This window comes from Juglans microcarpa x Juglans regia, chromosome 1D (genome assembly GCF_004785595.1).
Source record: "Juglans microcarpa x Juglans regia isolate MS1-56 chromosome 1D, Jm3101_v1.0, whole genome shotgun sequence".
Classification (NCBI taxonomy): Eukaryota; Viridiplantae; Streptophyta; class Magnoliopsida; order Fagales; family Juglandaceae; genus Juglans; species Juglans microcarpa x Juglans regia.
Window position 1 is genome coordinate 9,207,188 of NC_054594.1, and position 26,382 is coordinate 9,233,569.

Sequence of the window (26,382 nt, forward strand, 5' to 3'; positions counted from 1 at the left end):
GCCAATGGCAGTAGTGGGAAAGCTAAGGGCATGTTTGGTTTCCAAAAAGTTTCAGATTTTTTTTATTAAAAAAATTTCCACTTGCAAACATATTTTGAACACCATCAGATTTTTCTATTATCTAAAAAAAATGGTTTTAATCCAATCACTTTCCTAAGTTCTTGTTAAAAAAGAACACCACAAAAACCAAAACAACTTTTACAAAACCTAAAATACACCTCACAAAAATAGTATTCAAACATCCCAATTCTACCAACCCACTTTCACGAACTCCAAAACAAAAATCTTGTTATAAGATTTTATCCAAATAATTTCTCATTTAACCTACCCATTTTCACAAAAACCCAATACAAAACATCTCATAAATATTTTGAAGAATCCTCCAAAACTACAGAATTTTCACCTACCAAACATGCCCTAAAGCCCTAGGATACATATCAACAATGCTTTTCCCTATTTTGTTTTTTGGGTTATGCTACTCATCATCCCACACCACACACCATACATATATTTTTTTTAAAAAAAATTAATGTATTTTTATTTTATTTTTGCTAAACTAATTGAGTTGTTCTACTTATCATCCATACACCATATACTGGAAAAATGAAAAAAAAAAAAGTAAAAATAAAAGAGGTGCAGTGAGGGGTGTGTGGGGATGCTAAGTAGAATTATTCTTTTTCTATTGGCACTTTGTCCGGGAACAGTATCCCGACTAATCCTGGGGGTGCACAAGCCCTCGGCAATAAGTTTCCCGTAGGTGCACATCAGGTAATTCAAGGGGAAAATGCCCGAGTCTAATGGCCCATAGGTATTGTTTGCACCCAAGAGGATTTGAACCTAGACCTGGAGAGAGCATTCCACCAAGACCAAGACCTTTACCACTTGAGCCAACCTTTAGATGTTTCCCTTAAAATTATAAAGAGGCCAACAGAGAAATCAGAGTTTTTCCAAAGAGGTTGGCAATGAAGATGTTGAAAATAAAGGATAAAGCTATACCAAGTAGTTAGAGAGAGGGAGAGGGCTACGCTTTCCTCTGTTGTTGGTGACAAAGTGAGAGAAAGGACTATGCAGAGCTTCAGTTGTTGGTAGGCAAAGAGAAAATATTTAGGTGTATGCGACAAGGATCATCGTGTTGCGAAAGGGGTCAGAGAGAAGAGGATCTTTGTGTTTGTGAATGGGGGGCAGAGTGACAGCCATGCGAGTAAACAAGTGAGAGAAGGCAGAAGAGACCGAAAACATATCAAATAAGCCTTAAGAGTGCTGAAGAATCGCTGTAGCATTTTATCTAAAATAAAGAACAATAAAAAAATGGGATGCAGGGGTATTTTGTGGTTCATTATCGATAATCATCTAAGAACAGGATGCTAGTGCTCTAAGCCTTACCAGTGAGGCTTCCCTCCATTCTGCCTGAGGGCTGCCGGTTCTGTGCTGATGTCAAGGTTGCTGAGCCATCAGTCTGCAACCTTTGAGGATGTGTTGTCTTGCTCACACTCCCCCCTTTCTTGCTAGTTCCCCTAGGCCGCTCAGCAACCGTAGAAAGAGACGATGATAAGTCTGTTCCAGATGGTTGGAGTTGAACCGGTACATATAGTGGTGTTCTTGACTTCTCAGCCATTGGTTGAGCAGTAGACTTGAGTGGTGTTTGCGTGCTATTAACATTATGCATGGCTTGGCCACTACCACCACCTTGCTGAAACAGCACTTGTTTTACAACAGTCGATGGAGGAACAGAATTTAGCAACGGAGTCATAGCTGAAGGGTGAGAAGCGCTAGATTGTAGTGAATTTTGATGCCCAGAGGAAGATTTGGAGGAAATGTGATGAACACCTAGGCCTTGAGTGGGAAAGATAGCAGCCTGTTGGACATCTTGACCAGAAACATAATTGTCCTTTTTAACTTCCTGGTTCTGTCAAGGATAAATTGAAAGAAAAATAAAATCACATGAAATATTTCGGTCAACAATGTATACTCCACTTTAGTAGAACACAACATAGGGCTTCCTATGCTAGCTAAGAAATCTGGAGCGACAATGGCTATTTATGTGTCATTGCACTGGGAAAAGTATAGGCTGGATAGCTACAAATGAACCAAAATCGGATCAAACCTGTATTGATGACTTATTGTGCATGGAAGATGAAGCCATGTCTGAGACTGGTAAAGAATTCACAAGCGGCCTGAGCAATTGCTGCTCTCTATCCAAGCCCCCATGTAAAGACTGTTGGTTCAGAACTGGAGAGAGAGTGTTTGTTAGGACCGGTGCAAGAATTGAATTGCAAGATGATTTGGAACTGCCAGGGGTTCCAGCCCAAGTAGACGTACTGCCTACTGAACCAAGTGGGACAGCAGAAATAGATATGGGAATTCTTGAGTATATGTTTTCCTCTGTTGAACAAGAACCATGTTGGTCCAACCTGTCACAGTTTTTTACTTCCTTTTGCACAACATTTCTTGGAATGCATGGAGGATTATCCAGCAAATGTCGTCTTCCAGTACCTCCATATACATGCATTGCATTCGCCCCTTCCTTGGTAAGATCAGAAAATTCATCTGGCAAACATGAGAATCCATCAGAATCACACTGCCGAGGTCTTTCTTGCTGACAACTTGGTGTCCCATGGCCTGTTTTGTCAGTATGGTCTTTGTTCTGCAAGACTGCCATCCAGGATCCATCTGCTGAGATCATCACATCAACAACATTCTCTTCAGTCTCTCCCAAGATCTGAGCAAGAAACAAGGGGTTCACTTATGTGGTGACATTGACCACGTGAAAACATTGAAAACTACCCTTTTTTTTTTTCATTCAAACTACTTACCTTTGCCATATCCTCATCAATGCGTATATCTGTGTGGCAGACAGGTTGGTTACAATATGGGCAACACCATAGTGGCCTTCTTGCATTCATTTCCATGAAGTTCTCATAATCAAAGCACTGCATTTTGCACAATACCAGAATTGACAGAGTTTAAGAGAAGGAAGACAATTGACCAAGAGAATATGTAAGGCACTTGCATCAATTTAGTGCAAACCAAAATGATAATCTATAGATTCATAAAGAGCATTTCCAAAGGTTGACCAATTGACCAGTTGCACGGCTCTCCCACTCTAGCCACATGAATACACGAGATGCTTTTGGACTTCAGAACTATCAATTTTAAAATACCATTTTTTTATAGGATATGAACATTAGAATACCAAGTAAGCAAGGATAGAGCACGAAGCAAGGAAATGACGTGAAATTTCTTAAGATGCACAAGGCCCCTAGATCTCAAGTGCAGGCATGGACATAATAGTGTAGGGCTTTATAATGTGCCATATGTGCTGTCTCTCTCTCTCTCTCTCTCTCTCTCTCTCTCTCTCTCTCTCTCTCTCTCTCTCTCCCCCCCCCCCCCCCCCCCTCTATTATATTTATTTATTCATTCTAGCAGCAGGCCTGTGGAGTTTTGTCACGTATTAGTAGAAGATATTTGGCAGATTAGGTTGACATTGGTTCAGAATCCACACCTAATCAACTAAATCCACACAATCATTATTCTTTGAACCATTTAACTTGTTAGTTGTTACTGTCGGTCTTTTGATTTTCACATTTCAATCTGAAATAGCAGGCTCGGTTCTAGTTGACCATATAAATGGAAGAATCACACATTTGAGTTGTATCACATTCAATTTGAATGGAGACAAGGCCCCCGAGTCCAGGTGGATTCATGATGGTGCTTTTCCAAATGCATCCAGATGTGTAAAAGATGATTTAACGAGGGTTTTTCACAACTTCATGCTAAGGGTAAATTTGTAAAAAGTCTCAATGAAACATTTATAGTCCTTATCTCAAAGAAATCCAGAGCAATTGATATCAAAGATTTCCATTTTATTATCAATGTAGCGGAGTCTAGAAAATCATATCCTAAGTCCTGGCTAGTTGCCAATGAATGCTTGGATAGCAAAATCATATCTAGAGCCAGGGGGACCATGCATGTTAGGCTTGGAAAAGACATATGACCATGTTAATTGGGAGTTCTTACTATATAATTTGAGAAGGTGTGGCTTTGGGGAGTAGTGAAAGGGGATAGAATTGTGTCTCTAAAGTGAGAGTTTTGATTTTGGTGAATGGAACCCAAAGGGTTTCCTCGATAACTTTCACTGGTTGCGACAGGATGACCGTTATATGCCCTCTCCTGTTTGTTATTGTGATGGATACACCCAGCAAGATGATCTCTGGGTTAGTGAGTGCGGGTATCTTATCAGGCTTTTTGGTAAGGAATGGGCATGATGAAGAGCTTCACATCTCACACCTATTCGTATGTGACAAGAATGTGTTCACTGCATTTCTTCTTTGTTTTGAGGCTGTTTTAGGATAAAAATTATTTTGGAAAAGTCAAAACTACTTCCAGAGAGCAACTTTGATGATGTGAGTAGTTTCACTGGAATTCCTGGGCGCAAGATATTGTTGGTAAAAGCATGCTTAAGCACAAAGGTTGAAGTGTTTTGCTTACCAAAAGCAAAGCACATTTACAAAAGCGCAGTTTTTGGAACTTTTTGTGGGAGCTTAACGCGCAGAAAAGCACGCTTTTGCAATTTCTTAAAGAAAAACGTATAAAATATCAATATCGGTTCAAGACCCATAAAATAATGTAAACAAATAATCTTAAGTATTTAGTTGAAATTGAAGATCATGTACGTACTATGGTGGCTATGTATATGCTTGAGCCTGATATGATAATCCAAGTTGGCTTTCTAGATGGACTGATATTTGATTGCTTATGTTTTTTTGATAAATAAATAAATTATATTGATCAAAGAATGGCAAAGCCAGTACACAACTCTGATGCCCTAACTAGGTAGGCACGTTAGAGGCAAGAAAATCATGAAGGGTCATGCCATTAAAATCCACAGCAATAGCCCAACTACAAAGAGTTCTAAAAAATAAAACTTAAGCTCCTCCAACGATCTTTCCTGGTCTTTGAAAGTCCGCTCATTGCACTCTTGCCACAAACACCACATAATGCATAGAGGGATCATCTTCAAAATTGCTTTAATTGGTTGCCTGCCTCTTATGTTTGACCAACTAGCCAAAGCCGCCTCCACGGTCTTTGGCATAACCCAGGCCATATCCAGTCGAGTGAATACCTCGTTCCAGAGAATCCTTGCTGTATCACAATGCAAAAGGAGATGCTCTGCCGACTCTCCCCCTCCTCTGCACATGCAACACCAGTCTGCAATAATGATCCTCATTTTCCTCAAGTTATCAGTGGTGAGTATTTTACCCAAAGAAGCAGTCCATACAAAGAAAGAAGCTTTGGGAGGTGCCTTGTGTCTCCAGATCTTTCTCCAAGGAAACCGAGTATTAGACTCTTGAGTAAGGGCCTTATAGAAAGAACGAATAGAAAAAGTACCTTTGCCTGCTAGAGTCCACCACAAAACATCCTCTTGCTGCCTGTTTGGTCTCATAGAATATATGAGGCCATAAAAATCTTCAAAGGTGCTTATTTCCCAGTCTTGTGCTGCCCTACTAAAATTAATGTTCCAAAGGATCTGTCCCCCCAATATCTCCATAACTTCCGCCACTGAAACATCATTAGCACTTGCAATCTGGAAAAGAGAAGGATACAAATCTTTTAAAGCCCTATTACCACACACACATCTCTCCAGAATTTGATCCTCGAGCCCACACCCAACTGAAGCTTAACATACCGGCTAAACACCCCCATCCTCTTCTAATGTATTTCCACAACCCAACTCCATATGCCCCCCTTACTTCTCTAGTACACCAATCCCCCCATAAACTACCATATTTCTTCTCAATCACCAATTTCCATAGATTGTCTGGTTCCCTGGCAAATCTCCACAGCCACTTGCCTAATTACGCTCGATTGAACACCCTTAGATTTCTAACCCCCAAACCTCCACCAGAGATAGGACGACAAACCTGCTCCCATTTTACCAGATGAAACTTGAACTCCTCCCCCATACCCCCCCCCCCCCCCCCCCCCCCCCCCCCCCCCACAAGAAATCACACTGGAGCTTCCCAATACGATTCGCCACACTAGCTGGTATTGGGAAAAGAGATAAAAAATAAGTAGGTAGTTTTGAAAGTGTACTCTTTATCAAGGTAGTCCTTCCACCTTTCAACAAGTACATTCTCTTCCACTCCGCCAATCTCCACTCTATTTTCTCGATCACTGTATCCCAGACCGAAGGCGCCCTTGATGCACTCCCCAACGGAAGTCCCAGGTAAGTCATAGGAAAGGAGGATATCTTGCACCCCAATGTTTGAGCCAACAGACGTATGTTAGAGACTTCCTCCATTGGCACTAATTCTGATTTCTCCCAGTTCACCTTCAAACCAAAAACTACCTCAAAGCAAAATAGTACGACCTTTAGAACTTGCATCTGGTTTTGCTTTGCTTCACACATAATAAGTGTGTCATCTGCAAACAACAAATGAGAAATATTAATAGTGCCCCTATCCGGGGTTCCGATTGGGACTCCGACTAGAAAGCCATTTGCAACCATAGCCAAGAGCATCCTACTTAGAGCCTCCATAACTATAACAAACAACAAGAGTGACAACGGGTCCCCTTGTCTCAAACCACATGAGCTATGTAAAAAACCCACTGAACATCCATTTACCAACACGGAGAACTTTGCCGTAGTTATGCACCAATGGATCCATACCCTCCATCGCTCCCCAAAACCACACTTCCTAAGCAAATGAAGCAGGAAATCCCAGTTGACATGGTCATATGCCTTTTCCATATCGAGTTTGCAAATGATCCCTGTGTTCCCGTCTTTCAGACTACTATCTAGGCATTCATTGGCAATTAGTACTGCATCCAAAATCTGTCTACCTTTTACAAAGGCGTTTTGAGGTTTCGTAACCATCATCCTCATCACCTCGCTCAGTCTATTCACTAGTACTTTAGAGATTATCTTATACACCCCATTCACTAGACTAATAGGCCGAAATTCTTTTATCTCCATCGCCCCCACCTTCTTAGGTATCAAAGCAAGGAAAGTGGTGTTAAGACTTTTTTCTAGTTTTCCAGCCAAGAAAAACTCCTTAAACACCTTCATGAGGTCCTCCTTTAGCACTTCCCAACAATCTTGGAAGAACCCCATAGATAATTCATCTGGTCCTGGAGCCTTATCCCTGGCCATTTTCCTCACTACTTCATAAACCTCTATCTCCTCAAACTCCCTTTCCAAGCACGACACGTCGCTCGACCCAATGGTGTCAAAGACCATCCCATTTAGTGGAGGCTGCCATCCCACTTGCTCCGTTAATAGGTTCTCGTAGAAGTCAACAACATGATTGCGGATTACCTGCTCATCTCTACACTCCACCCCATCGATTTTCAGCATCTCAATGTTGTTATTTCTCCTATGGGAGTTTGCAATTCTGTGAAAGAAACTCGTGCTTCGGTCTCCTTCCCGTAACCACAGTGCCCTGGACTTTTGGCGCCAAGACATCTCTTCAAGTAATATCATCCTCTCCACATCTGCAACCAGCTCAGACTTCCGATCTTGTTCTTCCTGGGTAAGTGGTTGAACCCCTTGAAGCCTCTCAATCTCCTGAATTTCCAGCAACTTTATTTTTTTGTTTTCCCCTATATTACCAAATGACTCCAAGTTCCACACTTTAAGGTCTCTTTTCAGTGCTTTCAACTTACCCGCAAAAATAAAACTGGGAGTACCTTGGAACTGATAGGAAGACAACCATTGTTTGACCCTATCTACCAACCCTTCCGATTTTAACCACATATTCTCAAATTTAAAAGGCCAACGACCATTACGAATTCCTCCACAATCAAGCAAAATAGGCCAATGATCCAATCCAATACGGGGCATACACTTTTGCCATACTTCCGGGAAATGGCTTTCCCATTCTGTTGAAATTAAGAACTGATCCAGTCGAGACCAAGACTGGTTATTAGACCAAGTAGCGGTACCCCCTGCTAGTGGCAAATCCATTAAGTTCAGGTCAAAGATACATTCTGAGAACTCCTCCATAGCTGGCCACAATCTTCTTCTTCCAAAAACTTCACTTGGAAATCTTACAACATTAAAGTCTCCCCCTATACACCACGGAAGTTCCCACCAATTGTGGACCCCAGCTAGCTCTTCCCATAACAATCTTCTATCTATATCTAAATTAGGACCACAAACACCCGCAAAAGCCCACAAAAAATTATCAGAGACACACTTAAACGAGCAAGCTACCATGTATTGCCCAATAAACTCCTCCACCTTCTCCACCACCCGCCAATCCCACATCACCACAACCCCTCCGGCCGCCCCATTAGAGGCCAAGAACACCCAATCCACATGCGTTCCACTCCATAAACTCCGTATAATTCTCCTGTTAAACATTTTCAATTTTGTCTCTTGCAAGCATACAATATCAGCCTTCCACTCCTGAAGGAAGTTCCTAATCCGTAGACGTTTATTGATCTCATTTAGTCCACGGACATTCCACGACACTATCTTAGGCTTCATTGAGGAAAGACCTACCCCTTCCCTTTCCCCCTGCCCCTACTGGAACTGCCCTCCTATTCATCGACCAAGTCAATCTTTTAAGTTCCCCATGCTTCTTCGATTCACCTTTAGTTTTTTGTTTATGCCCCGCTCCAATTTTTGTGAACAAAGCCACAAATTGATCCTCGTAGCCAGCACAATCAATCCCCACAAATTTTTGGATCTCTTTCACTTGATGAAAGACCCAATCTAAAACATTCGGTTGAGCCAGGAAGCAGAAATTCAATGGGACAGGGTCCTCCATCCTATTACTCTGAATTCCGTGAGTTTCGCCGTCCGAAGAAATATCATCCAACCCCAATTGTCATCAAGGAACACCAAATCACCATCCACCGAGTGCATTAGTTCCTCGGATCCCTCCCCCTCTTCAACCTCCTCCACACAATCGAGATCTGGTCAAATAGATACTTCCTTCAGACCCAAAACCACTTCTGTTGTGCTTATCGGCACCGTCTGTCCTCCCTTCGACAGAGAGAGACCTTCCAACCTTGACGGAGAGCCCAACGCCTGCTTCATCAGTACTAACTGTTCACATACCGCTGTAGGGACATCATCGGCATGTCCCACTACCACCGTTGGCGGTGTTGTGGACTCGCCGCTACCTTTCTACAGTCGGCAAGCATGGCTGCGTCTCGGGTATGCGACAGAGCCGTCGCACAGGGGCAGGCCATTCTCCCTTATGTTGCTTCTGTGTTGACGAAACCCAGGCCCAAAAACGAGCCCTCCACTCGAAGAAGCCATGTTACCATCAAGTTGGCCCATGGGCTGGGCCCTATCCATGGCTGCCTTATCCAACCCTCCAACGGGATTCGAATTGGGCCTGGGTTGTGGTCTAGCCTTCCTAAGCCATTTAGACCCATGATACTCGCTTGAATATCCTGAGCCCCTTCCTTTACTTCCCCTTCCTTCATCCCAATTCCCACTTCTTTCCTTTCTCAGCCCGACGTGCCAACGTACTTCATCCATCTCCCTCTGCAACTTCTTCAACTGTCCCTGCAAATCCATCAGTCTCCTCCTAGTCTCCCACGCCTCCTGCCCAGCACACATCCTACCATCCTCTGCACCCCTTACATGATGCAAGGCTCGACGCTCCACCCTGTCAGAATGGCTTGCACCTCTGTCACCCCTCCTTTGAGCGTGCCCTAGTCCCTCCGCCATGAGTACCTCCTTAAAGGACGGTTCAAAAGAGTTCACCCCCCTTGCCACTCTGCTCACCTGCACTCCTATGGCAGCTCCAACCCTGTTTCCCTTGTAGTAGGCCATCTCCGACACGACCTCCTTCAGCCTTCTCCATCCCCATCCATCTTCACCTTCAGGGAAACATAGCAAAACTTTTCTTCCCGCCTGACCGTACTCTGCGATTGACAAGTAACGCCCACGACTATTCACACAACGTTGAGCAACAAAGCTTCAATAGCTCTCCCTTATCACCGAGTACACCTCATTCTTCCCCCCTTTCAGGCATTCCTCCAGCACCTTCACAAACCACTTTGTTGTATTGAGTCCCACCAGCACCTCATGTTTCTCCTTCCAACCCTGTTCTGAAATACGCAGATTACCTCCCTCCTTCACAAGCACTATCAACTTAGACTCTATCACTAGCTCTCTAACTGCCATCTTAACGACCGCTTTACTATGACACCATCAACGTAGCAATATCACCGACGAGTCAAGTTTTGCATGTGTAAGGAGAGAAATGTTTTGCATGTGGATACGTTGATTCTTTTCCTGCAATAGACATAGTTTAGCATAGAAGTTGACACCTACAATTCTTGAGCTTCTTTGGTTGTGGCGTTTTTGGTATAATTTGATTCAACTATATAACGAAATTTTATTGATAAAAGGATAGGCATAGCCAAAATACATATGAAGTATATAAGAGGAAACGCCTAATTGGAAAGGAGAAAAAGATACAAGAAATCATGATAATTAAGACCACTAAAATCAACAGCTATTGCCCATAGTAATATCATAATGAGAAAGAAAGATCTAAGCTCCTCCAATGAGCGTTCCCAATCTTCGAAAGACCGTTCGTTTCTTTCCTTGCAAATGCAAAATAAAAGGTAAATGGGAACCATCTCCCAAATGGCAGCAATCTATGACATACCTTGAAGTGTTCTCCAACTTGTAATAAACTCAACCACCTTCTCAGGCACAACCCAACTCTTCCGAAAAACTTGTCACAAAAGGCCCTAACAACCTCACAAGAAGTAGCAAACGATCCACTATTTCGCACAAGAAGCAGCAAACGATCCACTATTTCGCCACTTTTTTCTACATGGATTTTTTGTAACATATCATCTTTCAAAATTTGCAATTTCCTTCAATCAAGTGCATGCTTGTGCTTTAGGCCTTACTCCTAGGCTCTAGGCAGCATTTGTACTTAGGTGCACCTAACGCTTTCACCAACACTGGTGTAAGGTTACCTCCCAACCCATGTTGTGCATTGGCCATTGGCCTCTTGTTGGGAGCCCACTTCAAGGCCAAATCCATCTCGGAGTGAAGGTTAGTGGGATGGCATCTCATCTGTGTAACCAAACAATGCCTTAACTTTATAATATTTTATTCAACTTTTTCTTTCTCATTTCCCAAAACCACATAAAAGTCATAACTCAAACTATTTCACTACTATTCACAAATTATCTCACTATTATTTATAGATTTCTCGTCTCAACTAATCTCATATGTGTAACCAAACGAGGCCTTAATCCAATATGCCTATATTTGCCATTATATAAATGGCTATAGGCTTGTGACAGTGTTGCCTGACTATAACAATGCAAAGATATTGGTGGCATTGGTTTTGGCCAAATCGATACCTCTATCAATAAATTTCTTAGCCATTATGCCTCTTCGCTACAAGGAGCCAATGTTATAAACTTTGCTGACATGGTAGGATTACTTATACATGTCTGCTTCTTTGATCCCCAGGAGATTGCCCCTCTACCAAGGGTAACAAAAAAATACAAAAGAAAGAGAAAAAAATTGTTGGTGCAAAGGGGGCTACAAAACAAAAAAATAGTGAGACAAAAGAGTTTGCTTCAAGGCTTATTATAATGTAACTTTCCTTAACACAATATTCGTTCCCACCAATAATGGTATGCACACGAGTTACCAGTGAATTTGCCTCCAAGATACAATGACTCCCAGAACAAGTCTGTTTGGTTAACTGCGCTATACACAAACGAAATTAGACTTGAATACCCTTAGATTTTTCTATTTAACCAAGAGATTAAAAAAAAAATTCTTTGTAGAACGAATATATCTTAATGACAAGTTTTGAAGAAATGAAATATTTTTGAAAGAGAGAACTTTGAATTGGCTTCTTCCATCTTTTAATTTGCAAGCCAAGGGGTCTATTTATATATAGTCAAAGGATGCAAACGAAAAGTTATAACTTTTTATTTTGCCGAAATCGGTTCCAAATAGGTACATATACTGCATATTTTACCAAATGACACAAAAGTTGGACTTGGTCCAATGGTCATGTGCACCTCCCCCAAATGGTTGGCACTAGTTCAAGTCCCACTAGGCACGCCCATTGGTATTTTTATTTTTCGAGTTTTGTGCGCCGTTTGTCAAAATGGTTTGAATACCCCTCAATGGAGGGTTTCCTTCTCATTAAATAGCCAAGAAATCCCTTAATTACAGCCTACAAATAATAAGTAAATAAGGTAATGATCTAAGTTAGGAAATTGTACAGCAGCCTAGTGCCTAACAAAATGATCTCCTATACATATATACATTGACTGCCATATATACATCGTTGACATCCCCCCTCAAATTGAGGTTGGTCGATCAAGAAGTATCAATTTGTCAATCATGAATTGAAGGCGGTGGCGGGACAAGGCCTTGGTAAAAACATCAGCAGTCTGGTGTTCGGTGGAAATGTGAGGAAGTGTAATCACATGTTGATCAAGTGCTTCATGAATGGAATGACAATCTACTTCAATGTGCTTGATGCGCTCATGAAATACCAGATTGACAACAATCTGAATAACACTTATGTTATCTGCATGAAGAGGAGTAGGAGTAAGTTGCGGGATACCAAGTTCACCCAACAAATCCCGAAGCCACACAATCTTTGAACATGCTGATGACATAGCACGATACTCAAATTCGGTAAAGGACTTTGAGACTCGATCCTGCTTCTTACTCTTCCAAGAAATAAGAGCATCACCAAGGAACATGCACCAACCAGTAACTGAACGGCAAGTATCCACACAACCGCCCCAATCAGCATCACTATGACTCATTAACTGAAAGGAGTTCCAAGTAGAAAATAATAACCCTATGCCAGATGTACCCTTGAGATATCGAAGAATCCGTCGTACTGTTGCTAAATGAGAGTGAATAGGAGCCTGCATAAACCGACTGACCTGTTGTACAACAAATGAAATATCTAGTCGGGTAATTGTCAAATAATCCAAACTCCCTACTAGTTGCAAATACAAGAACGGATCAGATAATAGTTCACCCTCCTCCTAACTAAGCTTCAAATTGACCTCCAAAGGTGTAAGTACTGAGTTCCCAAACTGAAGACTAGCCAAGGTGAAGAATCTCTTGGGTATACTTGTGCTGATGTAAAAGCATACCATTGGGGACAAGAATGCACCTCGAGAACTAGAAAATACCTAAGTGAGCCAAGATCTTTCATACGAAAGGTAGTCTTGAGATGTTGTTGCAATTGTTCAATCAACTGAGGGTAGACCCTGTAATAACAATATCATCCACATATACTAAAAGTGCAACAAGTCCAGTGGCAATCCTCTTAAGAAATAGAGAAAAATCAAACTGACTCTCAGTAAAATGAAAATCAAGAAAAGTGGTATGAAACTTCCCAAACCATGCACGCAATGCCTACTTTAATCCATACAGAGACTGCTTCAACCGACAAACCTCAGTGGAGGAGTGTGTGAACATACCAGGAGGAGTCATACATATTTCTTCCTTCAAATCCCTATGTAAGAATGCATTCTTCACGTCCATCTGCCGAAGAGACCATCCTTTAGAAGCAGCGATAGCCATAATAGTTCGTACAGTAGTCATCTTGGCCACGGGTGCAAAGGTCTCCTCATAATCAAGGCCATACTCCTAACAATTTCCAAGAGCCACCAAATCGGCTTTATACCTCTCTATAGTGCCATCAGGCCGTAGCTTGATGGTATATACCCATATGCATCCAATGAGTTTTACTCCATCAGGACATGGGACGATGTCCTAGGTGTGGTTGTCCTGAAGAGCCTGAAGTTCTTCTTGCATAGCTTGCCGCCAACAAGCTTGAGTAGAAGCCTGAGAGTAAGATTTGGGCACAAAGGTAGTATCAAGAGTAGCCTGATGAGTAGTATGTGAGAACCCATACCTATCCAGGGGTCGTGAAACTCAAGATGACCCTCGAGGTTCAGGTGGGATGGGATCAGACGTTGGTTCAGTGTCAGGAAGGGGCAATGGAGACTGTGGGCGACGTCTGGCAATGGAGACTGTGGGCGACGTCTTTGGTACACAACCCCTAGCTTAAATCATTCAAGAGTACAAGACTAATCATCAAAAATAGGAAGCTGAACAGAAGCAAAATCATTAAGAACACAAGACTGGAAGAAATATTGGTTTTCAAAGAAAACCTTATTTCAAGAGACATGGAGCTTGTTGGCATCCGCATCATAACACAAACCCTTTATATGCATTACTATACCCGAGGAAGGCACACCGAGCAGCCTGAGCAGTAAGCTTGCGACGTTCACTAGATGGCAAGTGAACAAAATAGACAGCCAGATATATGAAAAGAATTATACTCAAGAGCAACACCAAACAAATGAGAAAACGAAGAGTCAAATTGTACACTTTGAGAGGGTAGATGATTAATCAAATAAACAGCTGTAAATAAGGCTTCTACCCAAAACCTAGGAGGCACAGAAGATTCAATCAATAAAGTACGAACAACATCCAAAAGATGACGATTCTTACGCTCAGTGACCCCATTTTGTTAGGGAGTGTAAGGACGTTGGAAGAGAATACCCTTGGTTTTGAGATAATTCTAAAACGTATTGGACATATATTCCCCCCCAGAGTCAAAGCGTAGTATCTTAATACAAGCAGAAAATTGGGTCTCAACAAAAGCAACAAAAGCCTGAAAAGTGGAGAACACATCAGCTTTAGATTGAATGAAATATATCCAAGTGAAACGACTATAGTCATCAATGAAGGCCACGAAATACTTGTACTAAGCACGAGAAAGGACGGGACTCACACCCCATACATCAGTATGAATAATCTCAAAACATGTGGAAGCCAGACTGCCACGTAAAGGAAAAGGTAAAGATTTGCTCTTACCAAGTTTACAAGAACTACAATCAGAAGACCCATTAGAAAATGAATCTTTATTCCCCAAATAACCATATTTCATAAGATGAGTCAAAACAATAGAATTGGGATGTCCCAATTTCTTATGTCAGACATTACTATCATTAGCAACGGCAGTACAAGCAAAGGAATCAAAACTAGGAATGGACAACTGAAGAGGAAATAAACGTCCCACTTTATGCCCCTTCGCGATCACTTTCCCCTACACTTGATCCTGCACACAACAACCATTACGATCAAGGTGAATTTCACAATTATTATCTACTAGTTGTCCAACAGAAATTAAATTCTTGGATAATTCTGGTGACACAAATACATTGTTGAAAGAAGACCCCAGATTTCCAATTGCAATGATAGGAAGAGTACTACCATTGGCTATATGAATATGCTGGTCACCCTTATACTTACAAACATCAGGTAAAGCATCTGTATTGCCAGTCATATGATTGGAAGCCACAGAGTCAACCAACCAAGGAGAGGTGAGTAGATTTCCCTTAACTTGAAGGCCAAAGGCAGAGAAAGCGGAGACAATCATCTGTTAGACCATCTCAGGTGTAAGAGTAGATGAAGAACCGGTTGTAGGTTGCTGCCCTGGAGCAAGAACAGAGGGGACAGCAGCTAAATTGGACTGGACAGCAGTGTGAAACACTTGACCTTGTCTATTCTAAGGTCGCACGCGACAGTCTTTAATGATATGTCCTTCCTTTTTGCAGTAATTGCAGAATTTCTTACTGCAATGCTTTGCAATATGCCCAAACTCCTTGCAACTGTAGCATTGTATATGTGTCATGGATCTTCCTCTCCCTTGAGCAGCATATGCCACATTAACCATCTTAGGAGTCACAGTTTCTTGAGTTAGGCCAAGTTGAGTGGCAAGACGCTGCTCTTCTCGTAATAATTCCCCCAAGCACACATCCAAGGAAGGAACAAGATTACGGTTTATCAAACCAGCCCGCGCAGTCTCAAATTCTGGTCTTAGCTTCATCAGAAATTGGTCTCTTTGACTCTCAAAATGGACAACTTGCCATGCTTCTAAGACTTCCTTGGGAACATTAGAACAAACTATCCCAGAATATTCACTCCACATATTAAGGAATCCAGCATAGAATTGTTCAATAAAAAGATTACCTTATCTATAGTTGGCAATTTCTAGCTCTACTTGAAACCTCCGGGTAGTGTTGTCTTGATAATAAACTAGCCTGAAATAATCCCACTTCTCCTTAGCAGTAGTGAACGAACGAAGATTGTTGACCATATGTGGTTCAACAGGACTTAATAGCCAGGAAACAATCTTGGCATCCTTGCTAGCCCATGAACTAAGTTCTTTGGGATCAAGACCCATCCAAATGACCCCATAGTTCCTTCCCTGTCACAAACATCCTGAACTGAAATTCCCAACTTGCATAATTCTTGCCATTAAAGTGAACAATTAAGTTTTCGCTTGACATAACTACCATAGAAAACTCCAATCACCAAAAATACCAACACCAAGAGTCGCCGATAGTCCAAGAGCACCAGAAAACGCCGACCACCAAGAACAGAAACTTCCGACAACACCAGAAAACTCTGATCACCAAGACAGAAACTTCTGAAAGCACCAGAAATGCCGACAAAGGGAAAACATCCTAGAAACCAGAACAAAGAGGACCGACTAGTTAGTCCCCTAAACCAAGAATGAGTCTCACAAGAGAAACCCAACCAAAGAAAACCCAGAGCCCGAATCACCCAGAAATACGAAGGATTGACTTTAGATTGAGGGCTCTGATACCATGTCAAAATGGTTTGAATACCCCTCAATGGAGGATTTACTTCTCATTAAATAGCCAAGAAATCCCTTAATTACAGCCTACAAATAATCAGTATATAAGGTAATGATCTAAGTAAGGAAACTGTACAACAGCCTCATGCCTAACAAAATGATCTCCTATACATATATACATTGACTGCCATATATACATCATTGACACCCTTGGGCTGCTAGCCACACTCCCAGGCCCCAATAAATCATTAAAGCCCACTTTCTTGACATAGGGGTGGTTCAAACCCCCATCATCAAGGCCAATAGTGGTGCTCAATACCACTAAGCCAGTCAACAACTATATCTCATAAATTCAACCATATTATTATAACCATAAGCTTATAAACTTTCTATAATTTCTCTCTTTCCAAAATAATTCATAACTTCAAATCCAAAGTATTAATAATAATAAATATAATATATAATTATTTTGAAAATATTTCCAACAATCCCAACCATTAACCAATAAGTGGATATTCACACTTCATGGAGGAACAATCTCCCGGGGATCAAGAAGCAGACATGCATAACTGACTCTACTATGGCAGCACGGTTTATAGTGTTGGCTTCTTGTAGCAAAGAGGCAGAATGGCTATGAAATTTATTGATAGAGATCCCGATTTGGCCAAAACCAATGCCACCAATATCTTTGCATTGTGATAGTCACGTTACATTGTCATGGGCCTATAAACCATATATAGAATGGCAAGTCTAAGTATATCAGATTAAAACATAGCTATTTAAGGCAATTACTCATGGATGAAGTAATTACAATTGATTTTGTGAGATCTAGCCAAAATTTAGCAGATCCATTAACTAAAGACTTCGCAAGGGAATTGATGTGGAAGGCATCAAAGAGGATGGGCTTAAAGCCTATATAATAAAATCACCAATAATGGAAACTCGACTCAACTCTTGAACATATCAAGACTTGTTAAATCAGCAAAGTTCATTATATGTTCATGGTTTGCAAACACTGTGATATTAACATTAGTTTTTGAACTAATTTATCATCCCAAGGCTTTAAGTGCTTGGTACTGTAATGAAAATGAGAGGCTAAGCAATAAGCTCTTAATAGACTTATAACAGAGTTTTGCCAAAGTGGTTAGTTATAGGATACTTTTGATAAGTCTACCTATATGAGTGTCGGGGGTGATGCCACCTCCTATGCGAATTAGGCTTTGTAATTGTCTCTAGTGCGCTCATGAAACCAGGATATAGACACAAGGCCAATCCACGTTGGATTTTTGAACTACCCAAAGAGAAGAAAATTTATGCGAAATATATCCGGTTAATTATATAGAATCGCTAGTTCAAAGCATGTCTACTATGTCATTCTAACTAGATTTGACACATCTTCACTATGTGAAGGTTCAAGTCCAAAAGACACCTTCATTTATGTATAAGTTTCTTATTCTAACCAAGATGTATTTTGAAAATGGTGGGGATTGTTGGGAGTATTTTCAAAATAATTATATATTATATTTATTATTAATAATATTATGGGATTTATTTTGGAAGTTATCTATTATTTTGGAAAGAGAGAAATTAAGGAAAGTTTATAACTTATGGCTCATGGTTATAATAAACTGAGTCTATTCAGCACAGTCCAAACGCGTGAACAGGCACTTGTAAAATAAAAATGCAAAAGTCGCACCAGTTGGGGTTCGAACCCATGTGAGTTGGTTGGCAGGGAAGCAAGGTGACCATTGAAAAAAGTCCAACCAATAGATGCAATATATATACCTATTCGTAACCGATTTTAGTGAAACAAAAAGTTACAACTTTTCATTTGCATCCTTTGGTCATCTATAAATAGACCACTTGACTTGCAAATTAATTCATGGACGAAGCCAATTTCAAAATTCTCTCTCCCAAAATATTTCATAACTTCCAAAATAAATCCCAAAATATTATTAATAATAAATATAATATATAATTATTTTGAAAATGTTTCCAACAAGACACAATTATATCTCTCAAAAGGGGGGAAGAAAACCTTTGATAAAGAGCACTTTGTCAAATTTGCTCACTCAATTTTTTTACCTATTTTTCTTCAACTGATATAGCTAACTGCTTTTAAAAATTACAAAAGAGATTTGTATGGGGACTGTGATGGAGCAAAGATTTTGCCTAGTAAGCTGGACTACGGTCTGCCTCCCTAGATTCAGAAGGAGGTTTGGGTTGCAGAGAAAAATATTAGTTCATGGGGGATTGGTGCTTTAGTGATGTGAACAGAACCTTTGGGGTTGAGTTGTGAAGGAAAATACCAAGGGTTCGGGGGAATTCTCTAGATCTACAAGATTTGAAGTGGTAAATGGTTCCAATATAAAGTTTTCACACAACATGTAGTGAGCCAATCAACCTCTTAGGGATGCTTCAGTGTCAGATAAGGTGGAAATTTTGGATGGCTCCACCCAATGGAGAGTGGAATTTGATAGAACGGCACATGATAAAGAGATGAATCCCATTGTTTCATTTTATGGTACTTGGTTTGATTATGACCAAGGCGGAATACTGTATCTTATGTCCGTTTGCAACACGGTTTCACATGCCACTATTCTCCTTTGTACCTGATCTTCAATGGGTTATGTCGCCTTTGCCATAATAATTTTACGACCAAGGCAACATACCCAATCACTTTATGCTCATTCATACCCAATCTTCAAACTTAAGCTTTCAATACTTCTTTAGCCTCTTTGCTCTTTCTAATTAGATGTATCTATTGTAAAGAACTTGTGTGCTAAGAATACAGCATATAGTTGTAAACAAGACCTATTTCTGGCTCACCTGATAATGCTTGCAGAGATGTCCTTTCACAGGTGTTTTGATACGTTTGTGGCTGTTAAAAACAAAAATAAAATAAAACAATTCAAGATAGAATCCATCGAAGCCAACATTAAGGCCTATTCCTTAAAACGATAAACGAGGTTTACTGGTTAAAAAAATAAATTTGCTTTACAAGAATGTCATGAGAAGATTAATACATTTAATTTTTTTTTTTTAACCCGGAAAATTGACATGATTTATACACAGTTCTCAAAAGTTTGCTGTGATCATAGTTCATTGTCTTTAGTTCAAATGCCACAAATTGAAAAGTATGAATAAGGAATAGCATATAATGTAACTTCATCTATCGTCCAATCAATACTTAGGAATAACATATTGAATGCCCTATGTCAATGAATGGTGTCCCCACCAAGTAGTCCTGTTCTCCATCACATTTGCTGTAATGTTTCACAAAGCAGTATCAAAAGATTCTAATTTATCCATAACAAAGCATTAGTCTTATCTAAGTAATTAAGACATTTCATGCAAACAAACAGTACCCTTCAAATTATGATCCTCAAATTGAGCTGCTACCATGGCACAATCAAACACTTAGGATACGTTTGGTACGTGGCTATTCTTCCATCGCTTGGTTAGAATTTTAATGTTAGAAATAAGTATTCCATAGGAATAATTGTTCCTTCCATTTTGAGGAATAGCTGAAAGGGCTTTCCAAAAAAAATATTTTACTAGTTTTTTCAGAAAAATAAAAAAGAATTGCAATAAAAACTCTTCAAATTTGTTGGGTGGCCAGCCACCCGCAATACATTTAAAGGGAATAATCATTCTACTAGCTCTTATTTTTTGGGTGAATTTTTATTCTACTAGCCTCTTAAATTCCCAATAATACCTATTCCTGCTACTAAAGGAATGACCATTCCACATACCAAACATGCCCTTAACCTTATAAGACAGTAGCCAAGCTTGTATAATTCATTAATTCTTAGATTGTCTATAAAACGAAGACGCAAGCAACAGAAAACTAAAAAAATTCACACAGACCAATGAGAGTAGTAGTAACAGCAAGAATATATAAAAGAATACCTTATCGGGCAATTTAATGAAATGCGTGATGGCTTCTCGATTATCTCAGAATCTAACATGTTCCAAGTTAGTAATACAGTCTTAGTTGCGTCTAAAAGCCCAAGAAAAAAGTCAATTAAGTCATTCTAAGCATGAAAAACACTATAACAGACAACACAGATGTCTCTTTTTACTCTCATTTGTCTTACCAGAGCCATATGGGCCAACAACAGGCTGAACATAATCTTGTAGTGATGGAGTTTCATAAGTCAATGGCATCATGCTCATGAAAGCTATAGTAATGAGATAATTACCTGTAAAATTTCAAAAAACTTGATAAATTAACATAATATATCCAAGCAAACAATAGGGCTGGGCAGCAGCGGATCACCTGGACCCGCCCCACCCGCTGGGCAATAGGCAGGCGGAGTGTATGGTTAAATCATATTAGCGGAAGAGTAGCGGGTGGATACTCACCCACCTGGTAATAACCTGCCCACTCGCTTTATATATCTATGTACATACATAAAACCCCTAAAATTTTAACCTAAGTCGCCCCACCTTTCTCTTCTCCATTTCTTCTCTCTTATCTTCTCTTCCTCACATGGCCATGGCCAGAGAGACCCACAGCCACGGTCCCATCATCTCCAACAAAGACAACAAGCATGGTTCCCAATCTGATCAGAGATCAATTCTGATATGATCATAAGATCATAGCTAAATCTTGATCAGATCTGAGATCTGACCTTTTTTATCAGATCTTAGATCTGATCAAAATCTGATCAAAGATCAGATTTGATTGATCTGATCTAACCGTTTGAGCTTGATTGTGATTGGGATTGTTGAAGGATGTTGGATCTGGGCAAGGCTACGGACAGTGGTTGGGCAATTCCTGCAGGGGCAGTCAGGGCCGGGGAAGGGGTCGGGCCAGGGCTGTGAATGTAAGCGGCCACCAGGCCCAAGCGGGGAGCAGGGGAGGGTGCTACCTGCCTGTTGAGGGCAGGTAGCAGCCCTAGCAAACAGGTATGCTTTGACATGGAAGTTTTGATCGGGCGTACCGTTGAACTGCCCAACAGCCTGAAAAAGATTAATTCCATATTTGAGCATTGCAGTAATATTTGTTGGCAGCTGTGGTCCAGTGTCCTGAATCAGCATGGAAATCATGACAAAACTAATGAAACTTACTGCATCATGCTTTTAAATATATATTTAAAAAAGGCCACTGCAAGTTTAAGCAGAACTAAACAAACCATGGAAATGTTATTCCTTCCTTGCACTCCTTTACCATTTAACAGAAAGCTACAGAAGGAAACAAAGGTCCTGATTAATTTCACTCAGATTAAAATGGGCAACATAAAGCAAACATACTTTGCTAGAGGTGGAGTCATGATGCAAGATGATGTCTCCATATTATCCATTTGAGCAACAAACAGAGCCTACATGGAAACAACAAGAAAGATAAAAAAGCAATAGCTGTATCTTCCATGTACATATGAAATAAAAGAAAATCTGCAGTGTACAGGGAGGGAGCTCACAACGTTTAACAGACCTCTCATGTAATCATACTCTTACTCCTAATCTAAAAGAAGCAAGCATTTAAGTGGAAGCTGAATAGAATGCGATGCAAGCAAGACTCACAAACCTACAACTTCCAGAAAATTGCTGAGTGGAAGAGTAGGCTGTGACCCTTATGCAAAACTAAACTCCTGCTCCTAGTCGATGCGGAACAAACAAGAAACCTTAGACAAGGGACCCTTCGTCAGCTACAGTCATGCAGTGTAAGAAAGGAAAAAGAGTGGCTTGAACTGGGCACAAGCCTCTATGGACTGTTTCCATGTAGATTTAACACTTGATTGAAAAAAACACGGCAAGTAACACATAGTGTAAAGAGAGTAAAAATTAATAAAAACTGGAAGCTATAAAGTAGGTAAGAAGGTTATAACAAGTAGATCAAGAGCAATGTGCTGAATGGGATATGGAAAATGGCTAGAAAATAACTTATAAAAAAAATGGCTAGAAAATACAGGTATGATGCCATCATACTAATGAATGAAGGATAACATTCCAAATAACTGACAAGTTGGTGATTAGGCAAAAACGAAAGCAGAGTGATCCTCACAACAAATCCAACAGGTGAAGACGTCTTGGCTGTTAAAAGATTGGCTGCATTTAATAAAGCATTGTTGGGGAAGTGGCACTAGTGGTATACTAATGATAGAGGGAGCCTTTGGTAGGAGGTAATTGATAGGAAGTGCAGCTGCAAGTGGGGTGGTTGGACCTCCAATGAGGTGAAACAAGAGTTACAGGGTGGAGTTATGGCAGAACATTAGGAGAGGATGTGGGGAAGTTTTTCAGCGCATCAGCATCTTTTAGCACACTTTGGCAAGCTGTTTTCAATTCATTTGAGTTCAGTTGGGTGATGCCTAGAAAGGTGGTAGATCTTTTAGCATGATGGAAGAGACAGTTTGAGAGCCAACATGGCAAGACATAGTGAAAGATGATCCCCATCTGTTTGATGCGGTGTATACGGTGGGAAAGGAATGACCAAAGTTCGAAGACAATGAAAGGAGTGCCAAAGACATGCTTTATAATAGCGCATGGCAGCCTGCCTATGCTTCTATAGCTTTACTTCCTGGATCCTCTCTCTCTTTTCTCTACCCACCAGGTGTATTTGTTGCATACCCCGTGTACCTCCATTATGCCTCTCAAATAACACTCACCTTACATATAAAAATAAAACAGATAATTATCATTTATTTTATGGTGAGCTACGCCTAAATTAATTCGGGATTGCTTACTATCTGATTTTGCATAGGAACTGTTCTACTCTTCAATATATGGAAGTCATAGACAATGGCCCTGTATCCAGCCTACCAACAAGATCAGAAAAGTTAAGTCATTTCTTTTCAGTACAAAAGTGAAAAATGTCAGAAAGTTAAACTAACAGATGCATATTTGCGTATATTCGTGTTGATTGATAAATGTAACATACCTTGATCTCAAGTGAAGCTAGTATGTGTCCCATTTTTATACGTGGATAGAATCTGTATATGAACAAAGTCATATGAAAAAGAGAAAAGAAATGTCAATGAGCTACTAGGACTCGAATTGATCCAGAAGAACGTCATAATTTTCAAGCAGATTCTAACAAACTATACAGGAGAAAAAAAGCCTTTATTTGTTTCCTTATCCAAGTAAACCTCAAACTTCTATGTGAGATTGATGTTGAAAACTGCTTAATTTAAATACTCTTTCACGTACATATTAGAAAGGAATTATAGCTCATGTAAAAGCATTGGCATTGGATTGGCTATTTTATTCTTCAAATTTTGAAGAATATGTAACTTTTTCACTTTTAGCTAATCATTCAAAACCTAAAATCTACATTGGATTAGTCATCACACTCTCTATAATAATAAAATATTTTTATTTTATATTTTTATATTTTTATAATTAATTTTTATTTTTTAATTAATTCTATTTTCATAACCTCCTATAATCTCCATCAATCATATTCATTTTCATTTTCATAATCCAATAAAAAAAATTTCATCACATGATATCAATATTATCAAAATAATTCCATCGATCTTCAATGCAATCAAACCAATTCTCAAAAACATCATCACCGACTAATACAAAATTTACAAAAAAAATTGCCACTATAATGACTTCCATCTCAAGAAGATCCCCACTGATTTTTTTTATTAAGTTATACAAACCTACATACCACTACCAGTAGGTCTTGAATACGTGGGAGGGAGAGAGTGGATATTAATAAACAATGTATTTGAAGGTGAACTAGTACTTTTCATATTTGAAGGAAAAGATGAATTTACTGTAGATAATATTTAGGATGAAAAGTGTTTGGCTAATTCAATGTGGGCCAGCTATTGATAAAATTAGTTAAATTTAGAGATGAAATGTTATTTGAAGAAACCAATGTGGATGCTCTAAGTTGGCTGATAATGACTAAATGAGGCTTCAACTTCTTATAACGAAGACAAATCCTACTCAGCAGCCCTACACCACACAACTGTTTTTTTTTTTTTTTTTTATAAGTAAGAACCACACAACTGCTTTTATTTTATATCTTTTTATTTTTTTTCCCTCAACAAATCTGTGGTGTAGGACTGCTGAGTAGAAGAACTCAACTATATGCTATTTCAAGCAGGTCCATAAATGCTGGAAAGATCCATTATTGGTAATCTTCCAGAATGATAAATCATTTACATTAGACTGAAAAAATAGACAAGTCTCAATAAAGAAGAGAACTTTATACCTCAAATGCTACAGAGGTTTGGATAGAGGAGTACAAGTAGCGCAGTCACCACAAAAGCAAAATCACTTTTGAATCTCCTTTCAAACTGAATTCATTTAACACTGTAAAGACTATGCTAGATGAGCAAAGAATTGAGAAGTTTATACCTAGTCATGATTTTTGAAATGCTGGACAGAGCATAGCTTGGTTCAACATTAAAATCCTCAGTATTACTGAAGGATTTACCTATCTAAGCATTGCAAAAAACCTGGAGTAAGGTACAGGTCCAAAATCTTAAACCCAAAAGATAAAGGATAAAAAACAAATCTATACAAAAAACAATACCCAAGCAGTAAGAACCAAACCATTAAAAAAGCTAAATTTACTGACCTCTTTAGCCAACGTAAGAAGATCATTTGAATCTTTATTTTGAAACCATCCAATCATACAAGCATTCTACCTCAGACATCAACATATGAAACCAAATATTAGTTGGATGTCCTTTGGAAATTGAAGAATATATTGATCTCATATAGTAAGTTACATTGAAAATTGAACTATAATAAAGTGTTTACTTCACAAAGCAAAATTATTCAGATGCCTCTCAAGCAGACTAACATATTATTGAATGCAGTTTCAGAACAATATGTGCTTCAAAGATGGTTGCAGAGTCACAACGGTTTTTCACATAACTAGGAGACAATATGTGCTTCATCAAACCTGTTCCTCCAGCTCTCAAAAAGTAAATTGATGATATATGACTATCACTACTGAAAACTGAACTGAGAAGACAAAGATTTGTAATTCCAATGGGAAGACATGAGTTTGAAAAATAAGATAGTAAGACAAATCAACATTGATGAATTATAGGGTGCAGGAACAGGAAGGGGGTGTGCCCACTTCTTGAATATATGATTGTATCCATGGCTCCTCTTTTCTGGATGACAAAAAACTACTGATCAGCCTATTACATTCAATCTAAAAGGGGACCTCTTATACTTTCTGAGATAAACAAGAGGACACAGATTTCATAATGTGACGTTTCTAACCCTAGTTTTTTTAGAAATTGTGTGCTAGATAAATAATTGTAAGCATTTCATAGAAAGAGCACACAGAGTGTACATGAGTCATATTTTTCACTTCCCAGGGGATGCACTCATTAGCTTATATAACAACACTAACAAAGAGAAAATATGAATATGGAGTAGCTATCAACAGTCAATTGTCAGCAATCAATCTAAGATGCTTTCTTGCATAGCAACAATAGACCTGGTTAAACCAGACACGTAACTTTGCATACCTTGACAGAAATCATAAGTGCCATTACAGCTGCTTGAAGGGAAGAATGATTGTTATACTTATATACCTACAAGGTGTAAAGCGAAGTAAGAGATATAGCTTGTTTCAGAACATAATTTACATAACCAAATTCGGAATCTATACAAACTTTAAAGGGATAGGCTTTTTAGTGCATTAACTTTTGGGGATTTTTGACACACAATATAAGATAGTTAACCGAGGCATTATTTCAACATGACATGATATGCATACCCATATAAGATCGGTATTAGGCATGTGATA

General features: G+C 39.5%; 1 protein-coding gene across 7 annotated transcripts in view; it reads right to left on the reverse strand.

The window, feature by feature from the left end:
• Positions 1 to 26,382, reverse strand: part of LOC121234052 — a 30,445-nt gene that overhangs the window by 2,712 nt on the left and 1,351 nt on the right. Inside the window, exons 1-15 of one of the 7 annotated variants that reach the window (XM_041129894.1) lie at positions 26,102 to 26,131; positions 25,192 to 25,257; positions 24,969 to 25,047; positions 24,823 to 24,830; positions 23,533 to 23,584; positions 23,339 to 23,410; positions 21,909 to 21,976; positions 21,791 to 21,839; positions 21,599 to 21,683; positions 20,750 to 20,854; positions 20,562 to 20,652; positions 19,479 to 19,530; positions 2,814 to 2,930; positions 2,105 to 2,719; positions 1,384 to 1,906 (exon numbers count right to left, since the gene is read on the reverse strand). In XM_041129894.1, coding sequence (XP_040985828.1) covers positions 1,384 to 1,906; positions 2,105 to 2,719; positions 2,814 to 2,930; positions 19,479 to 19,530; positions 20,562 to 20,652; positions 20,750 to 20,854; positions 21,599 to 21,683; positions 21,791 to 21,839; positions 21,909 to 21,976; positions 23,339 to 23,410; positions 23,533 to 23,565 — 1,810 coding nt within the window. In that variant the 5' untranslated portion in view covers positions 23,566 to 23,584; positions 24,823 to 24,830; positions 24,969 to 25,047; positions 25,192 to 25,257; positions 26,102 to 26,131. Of the gene's footprint in view, positions 1 to 1,383; positions 1,907 to 2,104; positions 2,720 to 2,813; positions 2,931 to 19,478; positions 19,531 to 20,561; positions 20,653 to 20,749; positions 20,855 to 21,598; positions 21,684 to 21,790; positions 21,840 to 21,908; positions 21,977 to 22,182; positions 22,205 to 23,338; positions 23,411 to 23,532; positions 23,585 to 24,822; positions 25,052 to 25,191; positions 25,258 to 26,101; positions 26,168 to 26,382 lie in introns of those variants that run through there. The other 6 variants (XM_041129867.1, XM_041129861.1, XM_041129873.1 and 3 more) reach the window with 6 other exon arrangements.